This window comes from Heptranchias perlo, chromosome 5 (assembly GCF_035084215.1).
Source record: "Heptranchias perlo isolate sHepPer1 chromosome 5, sHepPer1.hap1, whole genome shotgun sequence".
NCBI classification, from domain to species: domain Eukaryota; kingdom Metazoa; phylum Chordata; class Chondrichthyes; order Hexanchiformes; family Hexanchidae; genus Heptranchias; species Heptranchias perlo.
Genome location: NC_090329.1, coordinates 27,543,375 through 27,562,641, shown reverse-complemented (window position 1 = coordinate 27,562,641; position 19,267 = coordinate 27,543,375). Strand labels below are relative to the sequence as shown.

The 19,267-nt window shown below is 44.2% G+C and overlaps 1 protein-coding gene across 15 annotated transcripts in view; it reads left to right on the top strand.

Moving 5' to 3' along the window:
* LOC137321665 (regulating synaptic membrane exocytosis protein 1-like) overlaps window positions 1-19,267 on the top strand; it is a 984,914-nt gene that overhangs the window by 631,172 nt on the left and 334,475 nt on the right. For 13 of the 15 annotated variants that reach the window (XM_067984176.1, XM_067984183.1, XM_067984175.1 and 10 more), the window contains one exon: window positions 6,952-7,029. The exons of the other annotated variants lie outside the window; for them this stretch is intronic. In XM_067984176.1, the coding sequence (XP_067840277.1) occupies window positions 6,952-7,029 (78 nt within the window). The remainder of the gene's footprint in view (window positions 1-6,951; window positions 7,030-19,267) is intronic. 15 annotated transcript variants of the gene reach the window in all.

Here is a 19,267-nt window from a genome sequence, read left to right as displayed (position 1 = left end):
ATCAAAATAGGAATTGGAAATTGAAACTTCTTTTTAAACAGGTTCTATCACCTTATTGCCCTGACAGTTCTCTTAGAATTAAAAAGGAGAGTAATCCTTCTTGTTTCTGCCCCACATATTTAACCGGCTTTCTGAGATATGTTTTAAAAAGATTTGGTCTATAATAGTTTTTAGGCTCATGTGATACTGAGCTACACAAAGTCCCATGCTTAATCCTTGGTCTGCGCTTAGCCAATCTCAATTGAGGCAGCAGTGTATCTGAGAGGGGAATAATTAATCAGGATTCCTGCTTCTGATCGCTATCTAATCACCCCTGGAAAGTATTTGTGTGTGTGGGCATCAGGCCAAGACGGAATGGGGGTGTAATGTTCAGACGTTCAGTAGCCCACTAACAATCACTGCCTAGCCCTACAAATTAAGAATGGCCATTTAGTCATCGCACCAGAGACTTCTGGCACTTGTGAAACTAGAGTTCAGTGAGAGACAATGGCAGGGAATTTCCACGAGGTGCTCTTGATTGCCTATCGTAACTTCGGCGGAAACCTTGCAGAAATGGCTTAAACAGGCTGCCGATCCAATTGCATCTGTAGAGTTGCCAACTCTGGTTGGATGTAATCCAGGAGGTTTCATCACATGTCCCCCCACCTCCAATTACTCTGCCCCCACACTCCTGCCCTTGGTCACCCAACATGCCCATCCTTGCGATGCATCACCTTCCCATTTGGAAAGCATCAGACTCTTCCTTACCCGATTGGATGATCCTTGTCTCTCCGTTAAAGTCTTTTTTTCCCATCTCCAACATTTTTACAACTAATAAACAAAAATGTTCAAAAATGAAGAAAAAACACACAATTTTTTAATAACGCAATTTTTCTCCCGGGTTGTTTGCGGCAGTGTCCAGCAGATTAATCTTTAATTCCTGGAGACTGCAGGACAACCCTGGAGGGTTGGCAACCCTACTGAGTGGGTTAGGTTAAAATTACCTCAACACACTCAATTGACAGTAATTATCTAAAAGAATAATTAGAGCACTGTAAATACTCCTGGTGCATCTGCCAGTGTACTGCTGTTTGATGGAAAAGCTGCAGTTTTGTGAACTGCTTCAACATTTAAACACCTCAGGCATCACCAAAGACTCAATAACCATCAAGTATTCTGAGGCACAAACAGGGCCATGAATAAAATCACCTGTCGTCTTATCTTGTTAAGAATCCCCAATGTCATTTGACCATGTGACCTGAGATGAAGCACAAAATTAAATTTGTTTTGCTTGTTACTTTTACTCTAGTTGAAGGATTCTTTGTGTATTGAGAGCTTTGTTTCAGTTATTTCTTTTTTGGGATTGGGTATTGCACACTGACCTTTCACTTTTGAGGCATGTTTTTGATTCCAGCTTTGTTTAATGGCACACTGGTCTCTGTTGCCTGCTTGCTGTGAATGTTTTACATAAAATAATTTTGGACAGCCTAAATCCAGGTCTGAGTAGGCTTGTATTTCAACACAAAGCGAGAAATGGGAAGAAATCACACTGCTGCTGATTGGTTTTCTGAGGCTGGGGTGATTATAACGGTCTTCATTCTGCATCTAGCCATCCTATCTTGGCCTGGAAGAGTTTAATGCTGGCACTAGGTGCCCAAAATACAAAACATTTTCCAGCTCTTAACACCCATCACCTTGACAATCACAACATTTTAAACTTTTTTTTCCCTTGACATCTGAATCAATCCAGACTCAAACTTAGAAGCAGCCCAGTGGATCCAGTTTAATTTCAAATCTTAAGAGCTTTGGAGATTCCCCCTCCCCCTAGAAAGTGTCTAATGTTGTCCAAGAATTCTCTTTTGCTACCCCAGATTGCTTAAAATGGCTGAAATTTCAGCCGTGAAAGACGGAAATCACTGGTCACAATGCACATTAAAGGGTGGATTTTCAGAAATACGGAACTTAATGCACAGGGAGCCCAGCTTGGGGACATACACTGCACCAACAGGCTGATTCCACTGTATCTTTGCTCAAACAACAGGGTAGAGTGACTGCACTCTAGGAGTTAAAGCAGTGATTCTTTTCCCCCTCCATATCCCCAATTTAATTTTTTTTAAATGGCCCAAAAGCCAATTGGGTCCCCAAGCATATGCACATTTTTAAAAAATAAATGAAAATGTTAAAACAACAATACCAGCAGAGCATCACTGTGATGAAAATTCTTCAAATTCAGTGGTCTGCCATTAATGGGTTTTAGCATCTCTTCACTGCTTTCATGCAACAAAACTAATCAAAAGAATTATCCCTTGTTCAGCATGTCTCAAATGTGCCAGTTCATGTCATTTTCAAATCGTAGGTCAGGTTTAATCTTCCAGATTCACATACGGTGGTACACACATGTAAATATATTTTATATCTGTATTTTGCATCATGATCCTAATCCCGAATTAAGACCAGATAGGTAACAAGTAAAATAATCTGTGTTATAATAACATAGGAACATAGAACATAACCCTACATAGCAGGATTGTGCTTTGTCCTTGAATTGGTTGGCCTGACTCAGGGCAGCGTAGAGGACTCCAGTTGACTTCAGCATGATGATGCTAGAGAGGGGAAAAATCAAAAAGGTCCTATCCCCAGTCATTACCCTGAACAGCAACAGACTCAATTGTAGCGGCTGCCTATGGTCAACAGACTGCTGACATTCATTGTCTGGGCTCACATATGAAGAATGGTTTCTTAGATGAGGCACTGGAGGGCTGGTAACATCCCTTGCCCAGCACCCTCAGGAGAAGGGGAGAAAATTATCCCCAAAAAATTCAAACGGATATTTTACTTTGTGACAAGCATGTAAGTGGTATTTATTCCAAACGCAATAAACTCTAGTCTCTTGGTACGGGAGAGAAATTTCACTAGAGAAAAGCAAAATATGCATTGAAAACAAAAGTAAATAATTTCTGTGAATGCATTAATTACAACCTGTCACCATATTAAGGGCTTCTCTTCCTCCATGTTCTGTGGAGTCTTTATTCTCCGTAGGCTGTGCTTGATCCTTGAACAGAGCAACTCAAAAGCTGTGAGCAATTTAAGAGATGTGTGATTTCCTTTGAAAGGCAGCGTTTGGCTTTAATCTGAACAGGTGAAATGCATGGAAGTCAGCCAGCGCTTTCTGAGCACTGCACAAGGTACAGGCACCGTGGCAGCTTCCTCCTCCCCCTTCTCCCACTCTCAGCTGCTTTAACTCAATCACTTTTACTCCGCTTTGCAAGTTTGACAGGAGTACTTTGATGTTTTCTTGTGTCGCTCAGCGGTAAACAGCCAACTGGAACGATGCCCCAGCTAGAGAGTGGTTTTGTAGCATGTGATGGTGATACGTTCGGGCACAATACAGCTGTGCACTAGGAGTTCATCTGAAAGGAACAACTGGATGTCAAACAACGTCAAGCTAGTAATTCCCTTCTTTTCCTCATGTTTTCCTTGTTACTTGATCTCATCCTCTTTTCCCTCGTATCTGTCACTTTTGGTCAGCCAGTGTTTTTGGGTAGGTTTTTGATACTAGCCTGACTTAGTTTGACTAATCCAGGACCCCAACTCCCTCAAATAGGTTACCAGCAGAATTGGGTTTTCTGAGACCTTTTTAATTACATAATCCATAGTTTCTTTTAATAATTATATTCTTGCCCAGTAAACTTTAGACATAAGACTAAATTCCCACTGGCTCACTCACACAATGAACAATCACACCCACATTCTTTCAAAACAGACAGGCAGGTATCTACATCAACATTAATGTATTTTAAGCACAGTTTATATGAAGAAATGACAGAAACACTTACATTTGAAAAGAAATGTAAAACAGAAACTGGTGTTAGGAAAAGAGAAAACACAAATTTTCACAAAGAAAGGAAAGACTGGGATGGCCAGCATGATTGTTTTCAAACTCTCTGAACTCTTTCAGCTAGTTGACTTGTGTTTAGAGGAACTACGTGCCATAATTAAAATTATTAAAACTGGTGCAGTGTGGGAGGCATCTGAGGTTGGGGCAGAGCGGTGGGACCTTTACTCTGTACCTAACTGGCTGTAGCTGACCTAGAGCGCTTAATGCTGACACTGGGTGGCAGAAATAAACCGTGTTCCATTCCTTAACATTGACATCCTTCATCTTAATCAAATTTCAGAACAAAAAAGCTTTCAGCTAGTAGTTCATTGTGCTGCCCCTTCCTGAAATACCAGAGCCCTAACTAGGATCACCATATTGGAATCACGATTCTAAGCAGGCTGATGTTATTTATAAACATCTTTAAAAAAAATAGCAAATTCAGCTTCTCTCATAGCTAAGCTGGTGAAGACAGTGAATTGCTGAGTCACATGAACCCAGAAGGATCGAAGATTGATCCCCAGCTTGTGATGACTTAGCTGATTTGCACTTGGGTAGCAGTAAAAATTCTGCAATTGGCTTTAGGATTTCTGGGCTAGAGAGGGGAAATCAGCAAGAGACCTGTTCCTGATCTCTCTCAGGTGATCCTGCTGGGTGTGTGCGTGTGTATGCTCACGTGTACGTGTGTGATTGTGCGTGCTTATGTGTGTGAGACTGAGCGCATGTGTGTGGAAGGCAGGTGAGGACAGGATCAAGTTCAACTATGAAGCCCCACATGGAAGAATAGCTGAGGACAGGATCAAGTTCAGCTATGAAGCCCCACGTGGAAGAATAGCTGAGGACAGGATCAAGTTCAGCTATGAAGCCCCACGTGGAAGAATAGCTGAGGACAGGATCAAGTTCAGCTATGAAGCCCCACATGGAAGAATAGCTGAGGACAGGATCAAGTTCAGCTATGAAGCCCCACGTGGAAGAATAGCTGAGGACAGGATCAAGTTCAGCTATGAAACCCCACGTGGAAGAATAGCTGAGGACAGGATCAAGTTCAGCTATGAAGCCCCACGTGGAAGAATAGCTGAGGACAGGATCAAGTTCCGCTATGAAGCCCCACGTGGAAGAATAGCTGAGGACAGGATCAAGTTCCGCTATGAAGCCCCACGTGGAAGAATAGCTGCTGACATTCATAGTCCAGACTCTCAATGAAGAATCATCACTTGTGTGAGATACTGAACAGTGACTGGCACCCAAGGAACTGTACCACGGCAAGGAGTTAATGGCCCTGAATTTCCTTGTGATCTGAGGGGGTGGGAAGATAAAGTGGGTACAGGGTCCTCGGCAGGGGAGGAAATATTCAATGTTCCATTCGTCTCACTAAAGGCCTTTGATGTCACAAGGAGCCAGGACCTTAGATTCTTCTGTTGCAATTCCTGCTCAACCACATATCAGGTCTTAGGATTTTCAGGCCCAACATGTGTAGGAGAGCAGGGAGGGAGAAAAATGTGCAGAAAAAGTTGAGGGATTTTTTTTAAAACCAGCAATCCATTTAGTTAGCTTTTATTTATGACACACAGTTCTTTTAGAGGGAAAACACAGCTTTGCAGAGAATCTATATTTTCCATAAACTTATAACCCTGGTTCATTCGTCTGCATGGTGTGTCAAAAATATTTGCCATATATACTACACATGCATCAAGTAGAACCAGATCTGTGAGCATAGGTCCACAGACTCAACTCTCAGGCCCATGGTGCAGAGTTAATGTCTGCACTGAAACAACTTGTATGCTGATGTTGAAGTAAAGTTTTAGTTGTCAGTTGGTTTTTTTTACACCATTTACACACTAAATGTATATATTCTGAAGCAGTTCAACAGTATCTGTACCACATTTCAAACTCGCTTCATTCCTGTTGAGTCACCACTGTTTTCACCAACATCACACAGCTGATTCGCAGTGGCGACAGCGATGGCAATTCCACAGATAATTTATTTGGGATGCGATTAATCCTGAGCATGTGCTGGCAAATTGGTTTAAAAAAAATTGTAAATTTTCAACTTTCCACCTGTGTTACTGAGTAGGTGTAGAAAGTCAATTCTACCACTGTTTGCACAAGTACACGCTTCAAAAATAGTGCACAGGGCTCCTTGATGGCTCACTGGTTAAATGCTCCATGTGGTGTGGTTCTTTGTCACGTTGACCATGAAGGTCACATGTTTTATCCTTGCTCTGTGCAGAGTTAACTTATTAACAGAGCCGTAAAAGAAGTGCTACAGGTGGCCTCATCATAGAATCATAGAAAGGTTACAGCATGGAAGGAGGCCATTTGGCCCATCGAGTCCATGCCGGCTCTATGCAAGAGCAATCCAGCTAGTTCCACTCCCTTGCCCTATCCCCGTAGTCCTGCAAATTTTTTCCTTTCAAGTACTTATCCAATTCCTTTTTGAAGGCCATGATTGAATCTGCCTTCACCACCCCCTCGGGCAGTGCATTCCAGATCCCAACCACTCACTGTGTAAAAAAGTTTTTCCTCATGTCACCTTTGGTACTTTTGCCAATCACCTTAAATCTATGTCCTCTGGTTCTTGACCCTTCCGCCAATGGGAATAGTTTCTCTCTATCTACTCCGTCTAGACCATACATCAGACAAGCCACATCATACATGTGCAGGGGATAACACAAAGATACATAAGGCAAGCCATATCATACATGTGCAGGAGATAACACAGAGAGATACATAAGGCAAACAACACTAGACACATGCAGATTGCCAACTTTCATCCATTGTGTGCTGAAACTTTAACTGACCTTTGAATCTAAATCAATATAAATGTGAACAAAACAGGTTCAGGATATTATACTAAAAATGTTCAATAAAACAAGTGGATTTGCCATCACCATTTTCCAACTCTGGATCATTCTCACATGTGCAGAGTTATCATTTTAAGATCTAGATTAAGATAGTCTCCCTGTTATTTGTGTTTAGACACCTGGGGTACACTTTCTAGTCAGCCATCTACCGCTAAGCCTATTCTGGCAGTTCCTGGCTCCCAGTCTCTATTTAACTTGTCTCTGTCTCTTCCTATTTCATTGGTGGGACAGATGGTTTCACTCCCTAGATAGGAAACGACCTACTAGTCCCAGGATTCACATCCAGCATGCCTCTCCGGAGGATGACAGGTACTGACTAATTCAAAGAGTACATGAAATTTTATGTAAAACAATGTGTGCAGGCTCAATTGGAACAGTTAAGTGTATTAGTTCAATTAGTGTTTTCCAATTTCCAAATATTTTTGGTATTTCTAAACTTTTCTATATGATCCGTAGTAATATTGCTTCCAATTTACATTCAACTCTATAGGTACCCCAGTCTGTTTTAGTACTTTAAAGAGAGAGTTTCACCTTCAGAACCTGGTATAAAAATTAAACTCAGTAAATTACATTTTTCTTTTATTCGTTCATGGGATGTGGGCGTCGCTGGCAAGGCCAGCATTTATTGCCCATCCTTAATTGCCCTTGAGAAGGTGGTTTGTTTGAATTTGTTTGAATATTGAGTGCAGATCGCCTCAGCAGCATAGCAACTTAAAGGGGGAACTGAGTCTGAAAAGCAAAAAAAAGCTGAATCTCTTACAGAACTGTTCTGACATACGGTTTGTAACCCAAGGGTATATGTTAATTTATCTCCTCACAGCATATGGTACAGTAACACATTCAAGTCAGTGCCCCCAGTGATTTCATGACATGCTGTTGAAACAAAATTATTTTTAAAAACACCAAGTTGGATTGATATTTATTTATTGACATTTATTTATAATGCAATGTGACCATCTGATTTTTTAAGATGGATTATAGTCTTCATGGCAAAACTGTTTGATGAACCTTTTTTCATTTCCTTATGTGCATTCCAAAATATGATGCAAGACATAAAATCCATCAATGCATCATTTGCACATGAATAATAAGGCACAGCTCCCCTTCATCTTCAAACAAAAAAGGTTTTCCGGGCACTTTTCTGCATGGAGACTGTGGCCCTTTAAAGGAGACTGTGGCCCTTTAAAGGGGTCGTATAGTGTGACTTGCCCTTTAATTTCAGATTCCTGTTAAAGCTGTCCTTTTTTTTGATTAACTTGATCTGATCTTCCTAGCATCTGAATTTCTGTGGTGTACAATGAACAGTTCTAATTGACACATTTCTATTCTCAAGTCAAACATGGATTAAAATAACCAAGTAGGAAAATTCATTTGTTGTTTATTTCAGATGCACCTTTTTAAATCATGATAGCTATTCTTCTGACCTACTGTTAAATCATATAGAAAATTAAATCAATTTGAAATATCTTTTCATAAGTATGGAGAAAATCATTCTTGTTTGGAGGCAATTAGATTAGGAGATGGGTGGTGAAGAGAAGGCTGAAGTAAGAGCTGGCCCATGTTAAGTGCCCCAGTACTTAGAGAGGTGACACAGCTTCATTATCTGGTGCTTGCATCACAATATGTTTGTCACCCAGAGACATTTACTCCATTGTCCATTTCTCTTATGTGCTGTTTTTCTTTCTATAGTCCTTAACTTGTAGGGATGCTTCTTAGTTTTCTATTCTATTCCAGTGTTCTCTGCAAATTCTACATATTATTGTAATTTATGCACTGGCAGAGTTATTTTTTTAAATGAGGATTGATTTTAATAATTTTGATGATGATACATTGTCATTTTAACTGTGCTCCTGCCTGTGCTGGGATTACCACACTGGTCTTTCACCTCTGGGGCTCTTGGGTTCGAGTCCAAGACAGACTAATTGGGTGAACAACCACATGCAAAACACTCTTGGACAGCTTTACTGAGTTCTCAGTGTGCATGGACCCACAGTAAAACATTACCTCTAAATTGGAAATCTCACTGAGAGGCTAAAGCGTGGCTAATCTGAAACATTGAAAATGTCACATAGTCACAGGTGCTATTCTGAGACTGGGGTTGAGGCATGTTATTGGGGCAGAGCAGAGGGAGCTTTACTGCATATCAAACTGCTATACCTGATATGGGAGTGCTGGATGCTGACATTGATTGGGTACCACATCCCTCACCTTAATAAACACAAAATTCACCAGTATTTAAAAAAATATTTGCTTACAAAAGAATATTCACAGACAACACCAAACAAAGCACACAATTGGGGTCATTTTAAGTTCTTCCATTGGGCAAAAATCAGGAGATAATGGGGTAAATTTTAACGTCGAGAGAGCTGGGGTGAGGAGATTTCTGGACGGGAAACCCAGAAGTATGGGTTTCCCGGAAGTCCTTACGATTTTGACGTAGGGACGTCTTTCAATTTTTTTCAGTAGGTTTCCCGCCTGACAGTCAGCCAGATTGACAGGCTGGCTGTCAATCGGACGGGAGAGCAGCCAGGGAGTGGATGCCAGCAGGTAAGTCTTAGATCGGGTGAGGGGGGATAGGTCAGTCATTGGGGGAGGGGGCGGTCTTCAGGAGGGTTACGGACATCGGGGGAGGGGTTCAGTCATGGGGGTCGGCTGTCATCGGGATCATCGGTCATCAGGGTGTCATCGGGATTGGCGATCATCGGGGGGCTCTGTCATGGCGGGGTCGGACATCAGGGGTGTAAGTCATCAGGGGACTGAATCATGGGGGAGTCGGACATCGGGGAGGGGTGGTCATTGCGAGGTTCGGAGCTTGTGGGGAGGGGTCGGAGATCTTGGGGGGGGGGCGTCGGAGATCTTGGGGGGGGGGGCGTCGGAGATCGTGGGGGGGGCGTCGGAGATCCATTAAAACGGAAGTGGGCGGGTTGGAGGTGAGTTAGAGTTGGGTTTTACTTTTTTACAATTTTTACCCTCCTGCCTGCCTCCAACCCACCCATTCTTGGGGTGAAAATTTACCCCGATGAATCAGCTGCTTGTTTTGCGACCTGCCTGATTTTCTTTTCCATTGGCTTTATTGGGAAAAAAAATTGTACGAGATGTAAAACGGGCAGCTGATAACAGTTAAAGTCACCCCGATGTCCCCAAAGTACTGGTTAGTCGTAGCCTCGATTCAGAGTCACACTCTTTCTCCAGAACTTGTTTTCTAACTTTGTCAAACTCCGATCTTTCCTTCACTGCATGAGTCTCTTTTTCACTCTCTCTCTCTCTCTTCCTTCTGTCTGGTTACCCTGTTCCTCCCAATTTCATGTGTCTCGTCGATTGTTGTTGTGAAGAAGCAGGACGCTAGAGTCTGTCATACCCAAACAGGACGTCAAAAACCATCTGACTGCTAAATCCAAAGCAACACAGAGCTATCTCAATGAGAAACTGCAAATTGTAGACCAAATACAGTGGAGATAGAGCAAGAGATACATTACTGTTAAAATCTCATCCAGCATCAGATTGATGGCAGTAAAGCAATTTTGTCATCTACTTTATCCATGGATCTAGGACATGATTTTAGTGTGGGGGGGGGGGGGGTCAATATGCGGGTGGGAAACCCAGAAAATATTTTCCTTGGTTCCTTTTTTAGTTCTACTCTGTGGCTTCCGGGTCTGGCGTCCCCACGCTGCGCAGCGGGCGCACTGCGCACCCGAATGACATGCTGGCAGCTGGAATATTTAAAGGGCCATTGCAAGCATGGCTTTTGTAGGAGAAAGAAGAAATTTAAAAAGATGGAGCAGCAGAAGAGAAAGCCAGCACCCCGGTTCAGTGACTCCTCACTTGAGTTGCTACTGGCCAGGGTGAGGAGGAGGAGGAGGACCATGATCTACCCGGGGGATAGGAGGAAGCTCCCTGCCTCTGCCACCAAGAGGGCCTGGCTCGAGGTGGCAGAGGAGGTGACCAGCCGCATCAACGTCTCCCGGACTTGGGTGCAGTGCAGGAAGCGCTTCAATGACCTAACCAGGTCAGGAAAAGTGAGCACAGTATTCTGTGGTGCACATTACCCTCCCTCACACTCTGACCTTTGAGGCCTACTCCATCACATCACTCCTCACACCCACTTAAGTCTCAGTGTCAAGTGATCTTCACTTTCTGTGCACTTTCTCACCTCCCCATTTGTGCACCCACCACTCCCACTTACCCCAATCCTGATGTAATGTGATCAGTCTGTCTGGTAGTCACCCTCTGATGCATCTTTTTCATTGTCAACCTCATACAAAGCAATTCATCCATCAGATGACCGCTTCACCCTCACTCACTCACACGTCTGAACTTTCTCCCCTTGTAGAAGAAGAGAGCGCAAAATGCAAGGGAGAGGATGAGGACTGGATGGGGACCACCACAAATAGTGGCCCTCACAGAGGCAGAGGAGGTGGCCTTGGAGCTGAGTGGAACGGTTGAATGCCTAGCCATCGGGGATGCTAAGAATGATAAACGGCTGGTGACAGAACTTTAAGATCCCTCACACACAACATGAATTGATGTTATCAATGATTGACCCGTTGCACACCTCAATATGCTCATTGCAAACTCACTTCTGCGATGATTGTTAATATTGTTTTATGTTCTCTTCCAGGGCCTTCATGAGGAGGCAGGTGCCATGGAAGAAGGCGATTCCTCAGAGGAGCTCAATTCCTCTGAGGGTGCACCGTCACATGACATCCAGCCATGCACCAAGGCAGATACTGGGACTTTGGTGGGTCCCATTAGACAGATAATTGGGTTGTCACCTGGTGATTCAACACTCACAAGTGAGCACGAGCAGGGCCAGCTGTGGAGAGTCCGCATCAGGAGGCACACTCATCTCCAAGCTCTGCTCGGCTGGACAAAGATGATGAACCCCGGGGGACATTGTTGAGAGTGAGAATGATCGAGATACAGCCCATCTTTGTGAGGTAACGGAAAAGGTGTCAAGCACACGCTCCACAATAGTGGAGGAGTCCAACTCCACCGCTAGTGGATTGGTGGTGCAGGTAAGTGCAGGAATGTCTTCGATGAAGAGAGTGGCAGCCTGCATTGAACTTCAAGCACGGCTCACAAATGAGTCCATGCAGACCATGACAACAGCTCTGCGGACTCTGGATGCCAACTTGTCTGCCGCCTTAAACAGGCAGACAGAAACTTAGAAACTTTAGAAAGTGCCACATCTCACCAACCTGTTGTCCAGCAGGGTGGTAGGAGTGATGTGGGCCTGGCGCAGGAGAGGGATAATGGCGAAAGGGGACATGGAAGTGGAGATTCCACTCAAAGTGCTCCCACGTCTCACCCGTTGCCCCCCTCTCAACCAGTACCCGCAATACTGCCTCCTTTCCAGGTGGCCGAGTCTGCCCCTGCGCATGTGCAGGTGGAGCAGTCTTTGGAGGGGCCCTCACGGGCACCAAATCCCAGAGGGCGCTGGCCGAGAGCATCTAAGGAGTCAGGGCATGAATCTGAGCAACCTGCCACTACCTCTGCTGCAGGCTCAGGGGATGCATCACGTAGAAGCGGTAGGAAGAGGAAGTGTAAGGTTTTGTAATCATGAAGGGTGTGCACAAGGGTGTCTGAAAGAATGTTTTCATTTATATTTGGTTTTTGTTAAATGCACATTGAATGTTATAATTCTCACCACCACTGCCCCGTCTTGCCCATTCTCGAGTCCCTTTAGTGAAAGCGCCCTTTTATGTGCTTCATCATGAACGGCGAAAATTGATGCTACCCATTGGGCGCGTTTACAATGGGTGTTTGTGTGGTTGTGGGAGTGTGTTGTGCAACCTGCGGGGAGGCTGGTGCTGGTGGTCTGAGTTAGTAGCTGGGCTGTACGATTGGCCTCAACTCCTCTGGGCTAGAGAGGGAAATAATCAGCCAGGGCTCCTGGTTATTTTCTGGTGGTCACTGTTGAAAAGTGTGTACATGTGGCTATCAGGTGAGTACAGGATTGGGCTTGGCTGTGATGCCCTTCATGAATAAATAGTGGAGCAACACACACAGTCTAGCCTCGTACAGGAAGAGGTGCCGAAGAGTCACAGATCCCGTGGAAAGTTACTGCAGCACTGGTTAGAACCTTCAGGAGAAGGGGTTCGGAAGCAAAAAAATGAGGAAAAATTAAAAGACCAAAATATTCCAAGCCTGATAGTGAATCTGTGACACCTGCCTCCCCACAGTCTCACACCACAGAGATTAAGAAACAGATACTAAAATAGCAACAAGAAAAGGACATTCCAGATCACAGCGCATAAATTACTGTCCTAAATGGCACCTTTGGATTGAACAAGAAATGACTAAAAAGCCATCAAATGTCCCCTTTTGAAAATGTGCTGCTGTTTAAATATTAATGGATGTATAATAAATAAATGGTTGCGAAGGCAGTGGTGAATTACTGGACTTTACTTCAGTTGTGAGAAGAACCTCATAATTCAGTCTTGATTGGGTGAGCTTGTGTAATAAAGATTTTTCACAATGAAGTAAACCCAGCAAATACCTCACTACCGATGCAATATCCCCATTAAATCCAGTGCAATATTCTCATTAAATCCGATGCAATATTCTCATTAAATCCAATGCAATATCCTCACATACCAGTGCAATATTCTCACTAAATCCAATGTAATATTCTCATTAAATCCAGTGCAATATTCTCACTAAATCCAATGCAATATTCTCATTAAATCCGATGCAATATCCTTACTAAATCCAGTTGTCCTTTGATACAGAAATTCAGCAATCCTACACTCCCAGCAGGAAATCTAGCTGCATGGGAGCATGAATCAGAGGTAGGCTTACAACAACAGTGCTGGAGTGTGGATTCTCCAAACCGTGATCCTGCCCAGCAAGGATTACAGAATACACCAGCCCAAAACATAGAGACCTGAAAAATTCCTTTAGTGTGGACTTCATTTGATACCTGCACACCATTATGTAACAGGAGCACAAAAAACCTTTCTAATTTGGTTAGAAACAAAACTAATAATTGGTCTAGGGAGAACTCAAGTGTGGACATGTTTTATCATTTCAGCAATAATGCTGAATTCATTGTCATATATTTTATGTTGAGTTTGTATAAATGGTTTGAATTGTTTTCTATTAATGCTGGAACAGATTTGTGAGGTGGCAGTGTTTTTAGTACTGCCCAAAGATGTTATTTCATTTTCATTAATCTTCATTACTCAACACAATCGAGAATGTCATTGGTATTTCTGTCCCGATGCTCTGTCCTGTATTATGCATGCATTGTTTCTCTGTGTTCAGCTTTGTGATTCGAATAAGATTTGATCAGAAATATTTGATCACATTCCTTTTTCTATTAAAAAATTGTAAAAATGCTAATTTGAAGAATTTAACAATGATGCTCAAAAGATATTGAGGGTTAAGTTGGATAACCTCAAAAACCGGGCGCAGGTAGCATGATCCGCTATTAACCCATACCCAGAGCTTCCTGTGCAGGCAGGACGAGACTTTGGTCAGGCCTGTGGACTTACCTTCAAGCTGTTTGGAAATCAGCGTTGACAGGAGGATTCAGTGCAATTCGCACTTTCCACAGCAGGGGGAGTCCCAATCTTTTAAAGGCAGGCTGTCTCTTAAAATCTCTTAAAGGTAGCCGGTACCTGTTATTTGCTAATGGAGTCTGAACAGAGATCAGACATCGCACTGGTAAGACACCGTTGCAGGTCCCATCCCCATCTTTTCAATCTGATGAGTTATGTTAAAACATTGAATAAAGGTAGCGCATTACTAAATTCCACATCCTCCAATCTGCACACCAGACCTCACCAATCTGCCGATCTGAGTTGGTACCAGGCCTGTGAGAGAGCATGCACCAAGGTTCTCTGCTGATGCACTAGAGGCCTTGGGTGCAAGAGGTGGACAGAAGGAGGGACATTCTATAGCCACAGGGGGATCGGGGTGGGGGGGGGGTGCAAGAGGCCCTCCAGACAAATACCCAAAAGGCAGTGGGAGACAGCAGGGGACGCAGTCAATGCATCATGAACATGGATGCAGTGCAGGAAGACGTTCAATGCTTTGACGAGTGTCAAGGTGAGTGAGGTCAAATGTCAAGTGGCATCTCCTACCAACTGCACCACGAGCCACATCCACTGCACCACGCAGTACGCCCCCTCATCACCCACAAACCAACAAACTCTTTCCATCAGTACTCAACTTCCTCTCACCCTTACACATTACCATTGTTGCAAGCCGCCCCAACCACAACTCACAGGCCACACACACTGGCAGCTATTCAACCATGACAGGCACATCACCCAGACACACGTCCCGCTTACTTGCAGGAGAAGGTGGCGCATATCAGGAGGCAGCAAGTGGTTGTGGCATTTAGCCCCTCGAGCCTGTTCCACCATTCAGTGAGATCATGGTTGGTCTGTGACCTAACTCCATATACCCGTCTTAGCTTCATATCCGTTAATACCCTTGGTTCACAGAAATCGATCAATCTCAGATTTAGAATTCACAAGTGAGCTAGCATCAACTGCTGTTTGCAGAAGAGTGTTCCAAACATCTCCTACCTTTTGCGTGTAGAAGCATTTCCTAACTTCACTCCTGCACATCCTGGCTCTAAATGTTAGGCTATGTCCTCGCGTCCTAGTATTCAAGTATAGGAGACCTCCAAGAACAGTTACAAATGTCTCGGCAGCCAGAAGCAATAATCCAGCCACTAGCCTGTAAATCCTGCATGGTCTCTTTATATAGCACTGGTGGGGGGGTTCTCCAGGCACTCTAAGACATGTTTAGATGGTCAGGGTTAAGACTGTGCTTTGTGTTGAGCGTTAAGTTCCAAAATGGTGTCTATCACTTTAAATCAGCATCGCACACTGATTTCTTTCCGTTTTCTCCTTACTTTACATGCAGCCGGTGTTCGGTATTTGCACATGCGCTAACTCTTAAACTAAGATGGCGTCCGGCGCATGTCACGCTGGAAACGTGCGTGTGCAGCCAAGACGCCATCTTGGCACTTCCGGAGGACGCATAGCACCGAAAGAACGGGTGCTACACGGCTCAATTTCTAGCCCAGTGTCTCTTTCGGGCGGTTCATAACTTCTTTTCTATTTCCACAGCTGTGACTTTAATAACTTTATGTAAGGAATCTTACAACACCAGGTTATAGTCCAACTGTTTTATTTGAAAATCACAAGCTTTCGGAGGCTTTCTCCTTCGTCAGGTGAGCGAGTGTGGGATTCCATGGAAGGTTACCGCATTTATAGTCAAAGAACAATACCTGGTGATAAGAGATAATCTTTCCAACTGCCCGTTGTCAAGGCAATCAAAGTGTTCAGACAGAGTGATGTTACCTACAGGACCACCGAATACACAAACGGCCAGAACAAAAGACAGGCAGAGAGAGAGAGAGAAACATCCGAAAGGAAGAGAAAGAGAGAGAATGACCCGTTGTGTTAAAAACAGATAACTTTTTTTCTGCTGATGGGGTTACGTGTAGCGTGACATGAACCCAAGATCCCGGTTGAGGCCGTCCTCATGGGTGCGGAACTTGGCTATCAATTTCTGCTCGACGATTTTGCGTTGTGTGTCTTGAAGGCCGCCTTGGAGAACGCTTACCCGAAGATCGGTGGCTGAATGTCCTTGACTGCTGAAGTGTTCCCCGACTGGGAGGGAACCCTCCTGTCTGGCGATTGTTGCGCGGTGTCCGTTCATCCGTTGTCGCAGTGTCTGCATGGTCTCGCCAATGTACCATGCTCCGGGGCATCCTTTCCTGCAACGTATGAGGTAGACAACGTTGGCCGAGTCACAGGAGTATGAACCATGTACCTGGTGGGTGGTGTCCTCTCGTGTGATGGTGGTGTCTGTGTCGATGATCTGGCATGTCTTGCAGAGGTTGCCGTGGCAGGGTTGTGTGGTGTCGTGGACACTGTTCTCCTGAAAGCTGGGTAATTTGCTGCGAACGATGGTTTGAGGTTGGGTGGCTGTTTGAAGGCGAGTAGTGGAGGTGTGGGGATGGCCTTAGCGAGGTGTTCATCGTCATCGATGACATGTTGAAGGCTGCGGAGAACATGGCGTAGTTTCTCCGCTCCGGGGAAGTACTGGACGACGAAGGGTACTCTGTCGGTTGTGTCCCATATTAGTCTTCTGAGGAGGTCTATGCGATTTTTCGCTGTGGCCCATCGGAACTGTCGATCGACGAGTCGAGCGTCATATCCCGTTCTTACTAGGGCGTCTTTCAGCGTCTGTATTTGTCCATCACGTTCCTCCTCGTCTGAGCAGATCCTGTGTATTCGCAGGGCCTGTCCATAGGGGATGGAAAAGTGGAGCATCATGAGGTTGTCCGTGGGCTTGCGGTAGAGTGAGGTGCTGAGGTGCCCGTCTTTGATGGAGATTCGTGTGTCCAAGAAAGAAACTGATTCTGAGGAGTAGTCCATGGTGAGCTTGATGGTGGGATGGAACTTGTTGATGATATCGTGTAGTCTCTTCAGTGATTCTTCGCCATGGGTCCATAGGAAGAAAATGTCGTCGATGTATCTGGTGTATAGTGTTGGTTGGAGGTCCTGTGCAGTGAAGAAGTCGTGCTCGAACTTGTGCATGAAAATGTTGGCATATTGGGGTGCGAATTTGGTCCCCATGGCTGTTCCGTGTGTTTGGGTAAAGAACTGGTTGTCGAAGGCGAAGACATTGTGATCCAGGATGAAGCGGATGAGTTGTAGGATGGCGTCTGGGGATTGGCTGTTGTTGGTGTTGAGTACTGATGCTGTCGCAACGATGCTGTCATCGTGGGGGATACTGGTGTAGAGTGCCGAGACGTCCATCGTGGTGAGAAGTGTTCCTGGTTCAACTGGTCCGTGGGTACTGAGTTTTTGTAGGAAGTCTGTAGTGTCGCGACAGAAGCTGGGGGTTCCCTGTACGATGGATTTCAGGATGCCCTCGACGTATCCAGAGAGGTTCTCACACAGGGTTCCGTTGCCATTAATGCCTTTAATGAATTACAGAAGGTGTAAACCTTTGACCACTCAGATAATCTTACCTGTAATTACTGCAGAGTGATTCATAGCTAATTGTAAAGTTATTCCCTGCAGGAAACTTTTTTTAAACCTGGAGGGCCTTTTCTTGTAATTGTTCAGGGTTCCATTTTTTCCAAATTCATAGTATCATAGGCCCATCATGCCTGTGTCAGCACTTTTTAAGAGCTTTCCAATTACACCCATTCCCTTGCTCTTTCTCCATAGTCCTATAAATTTTTTCCCTTCAAGTATTTATCGAACTCCCTTTTGGAAGTTACTATTGAATCTGCTTCCACCACCCTTTCAGGCAGTGCATTCCAGATCATAACAACTCGCTGCATAAAAAAATGTTTCTTCATGTCGCCTCTGGCTCTTTTGCCACTCACCTTAAATCTGTGTCATCTGGTTACCACTGCTGCCACTGGAAACAGTTTCTCCTTATTAACTCTGTCAAAACCGTTCATGATTTTGAACACCTCTATCAAATCCCCCCTTAACCTTCTCTGCTCTAAGGAGAACAATCCAGCTTCTCCAATCTCTCCACATAACTGAAGTCCCTCATCCCTGGCACCATTCCAGTAAATCTCTTCTGCACCTTCTCTAAGGCCTTGACATCACTCCTAAAGTGTGATGGTCAGAATTGAACACAATACTCCAGCTGAGGCCTTACCAGTGTTTTATAAAGATTTAGTATTAATTCCTTACATTTGTACTCTATGCCTCTATTAATAAAGCCCAGGATCCCATATGCTTTTTTAACAGCCTTCTCAACTTGTCCTGCCACCTTCAAAGATTTGTGTACATACACCCCCAGGTCTCTCTGTTCCTGTACCCCTTTTAAAATTGTACCATTTAGTTTATATTGCCTCTCCTCATTCTTCCTAACAAAATGCATCACTTCAGATTTCTCTGTGTTAAATTTCATCTGCCATGTGTCTGCCCATTTCACCAGTCTGCCAATATCCTCCTGAAGTCTGTTACTATCCTCCACATTGTTTACTACATTTCCGAGTTTCGTGCAAATTTTGAAAATTATAGCCTCTCCCCTAGTCCAGGTCATTAATAAATATCAAAAAGAGCAGTGGTCCTAATGCCAACCCCTGGGGAACACCTCTGTATACTTCCCTCCAGTCTGAAAAACAGACTGATAAAGGCTGTTGAGAAATTTAAGAGAACCTCAGAGTGAGATTTTTAGGACATTATTTGCATAACCATAGGAGAATGTGTTTTTTTTTTAGCAAATCGCTTATTAAAATAACTGCCTTAAAAGAGGATGGGGTAGACTTTCGTGTTCACTTGGGCAAAGATGATTCTCTGCCTGTTTTCGAACCCGCCCGATTTATTTCTGTAAAGGCCCAGGTAGTGAAAACAAAAAATTACCCCAGTGTGAGAGAGTATTTTGCAAGTTGTTGTTCTGATGTTTTCTCCTTACCCCTCCGTGTCTGAAGTGCTAACTTATTCTGGAGATCATTCCCACATGCAGTGGTGGGTCTCTAGTAGCTCACCTAAAAGGGGCAATTTTAACCCTGGCCAAAATCGGATTGGCGCGCAGTTAAAATTGCCCATGG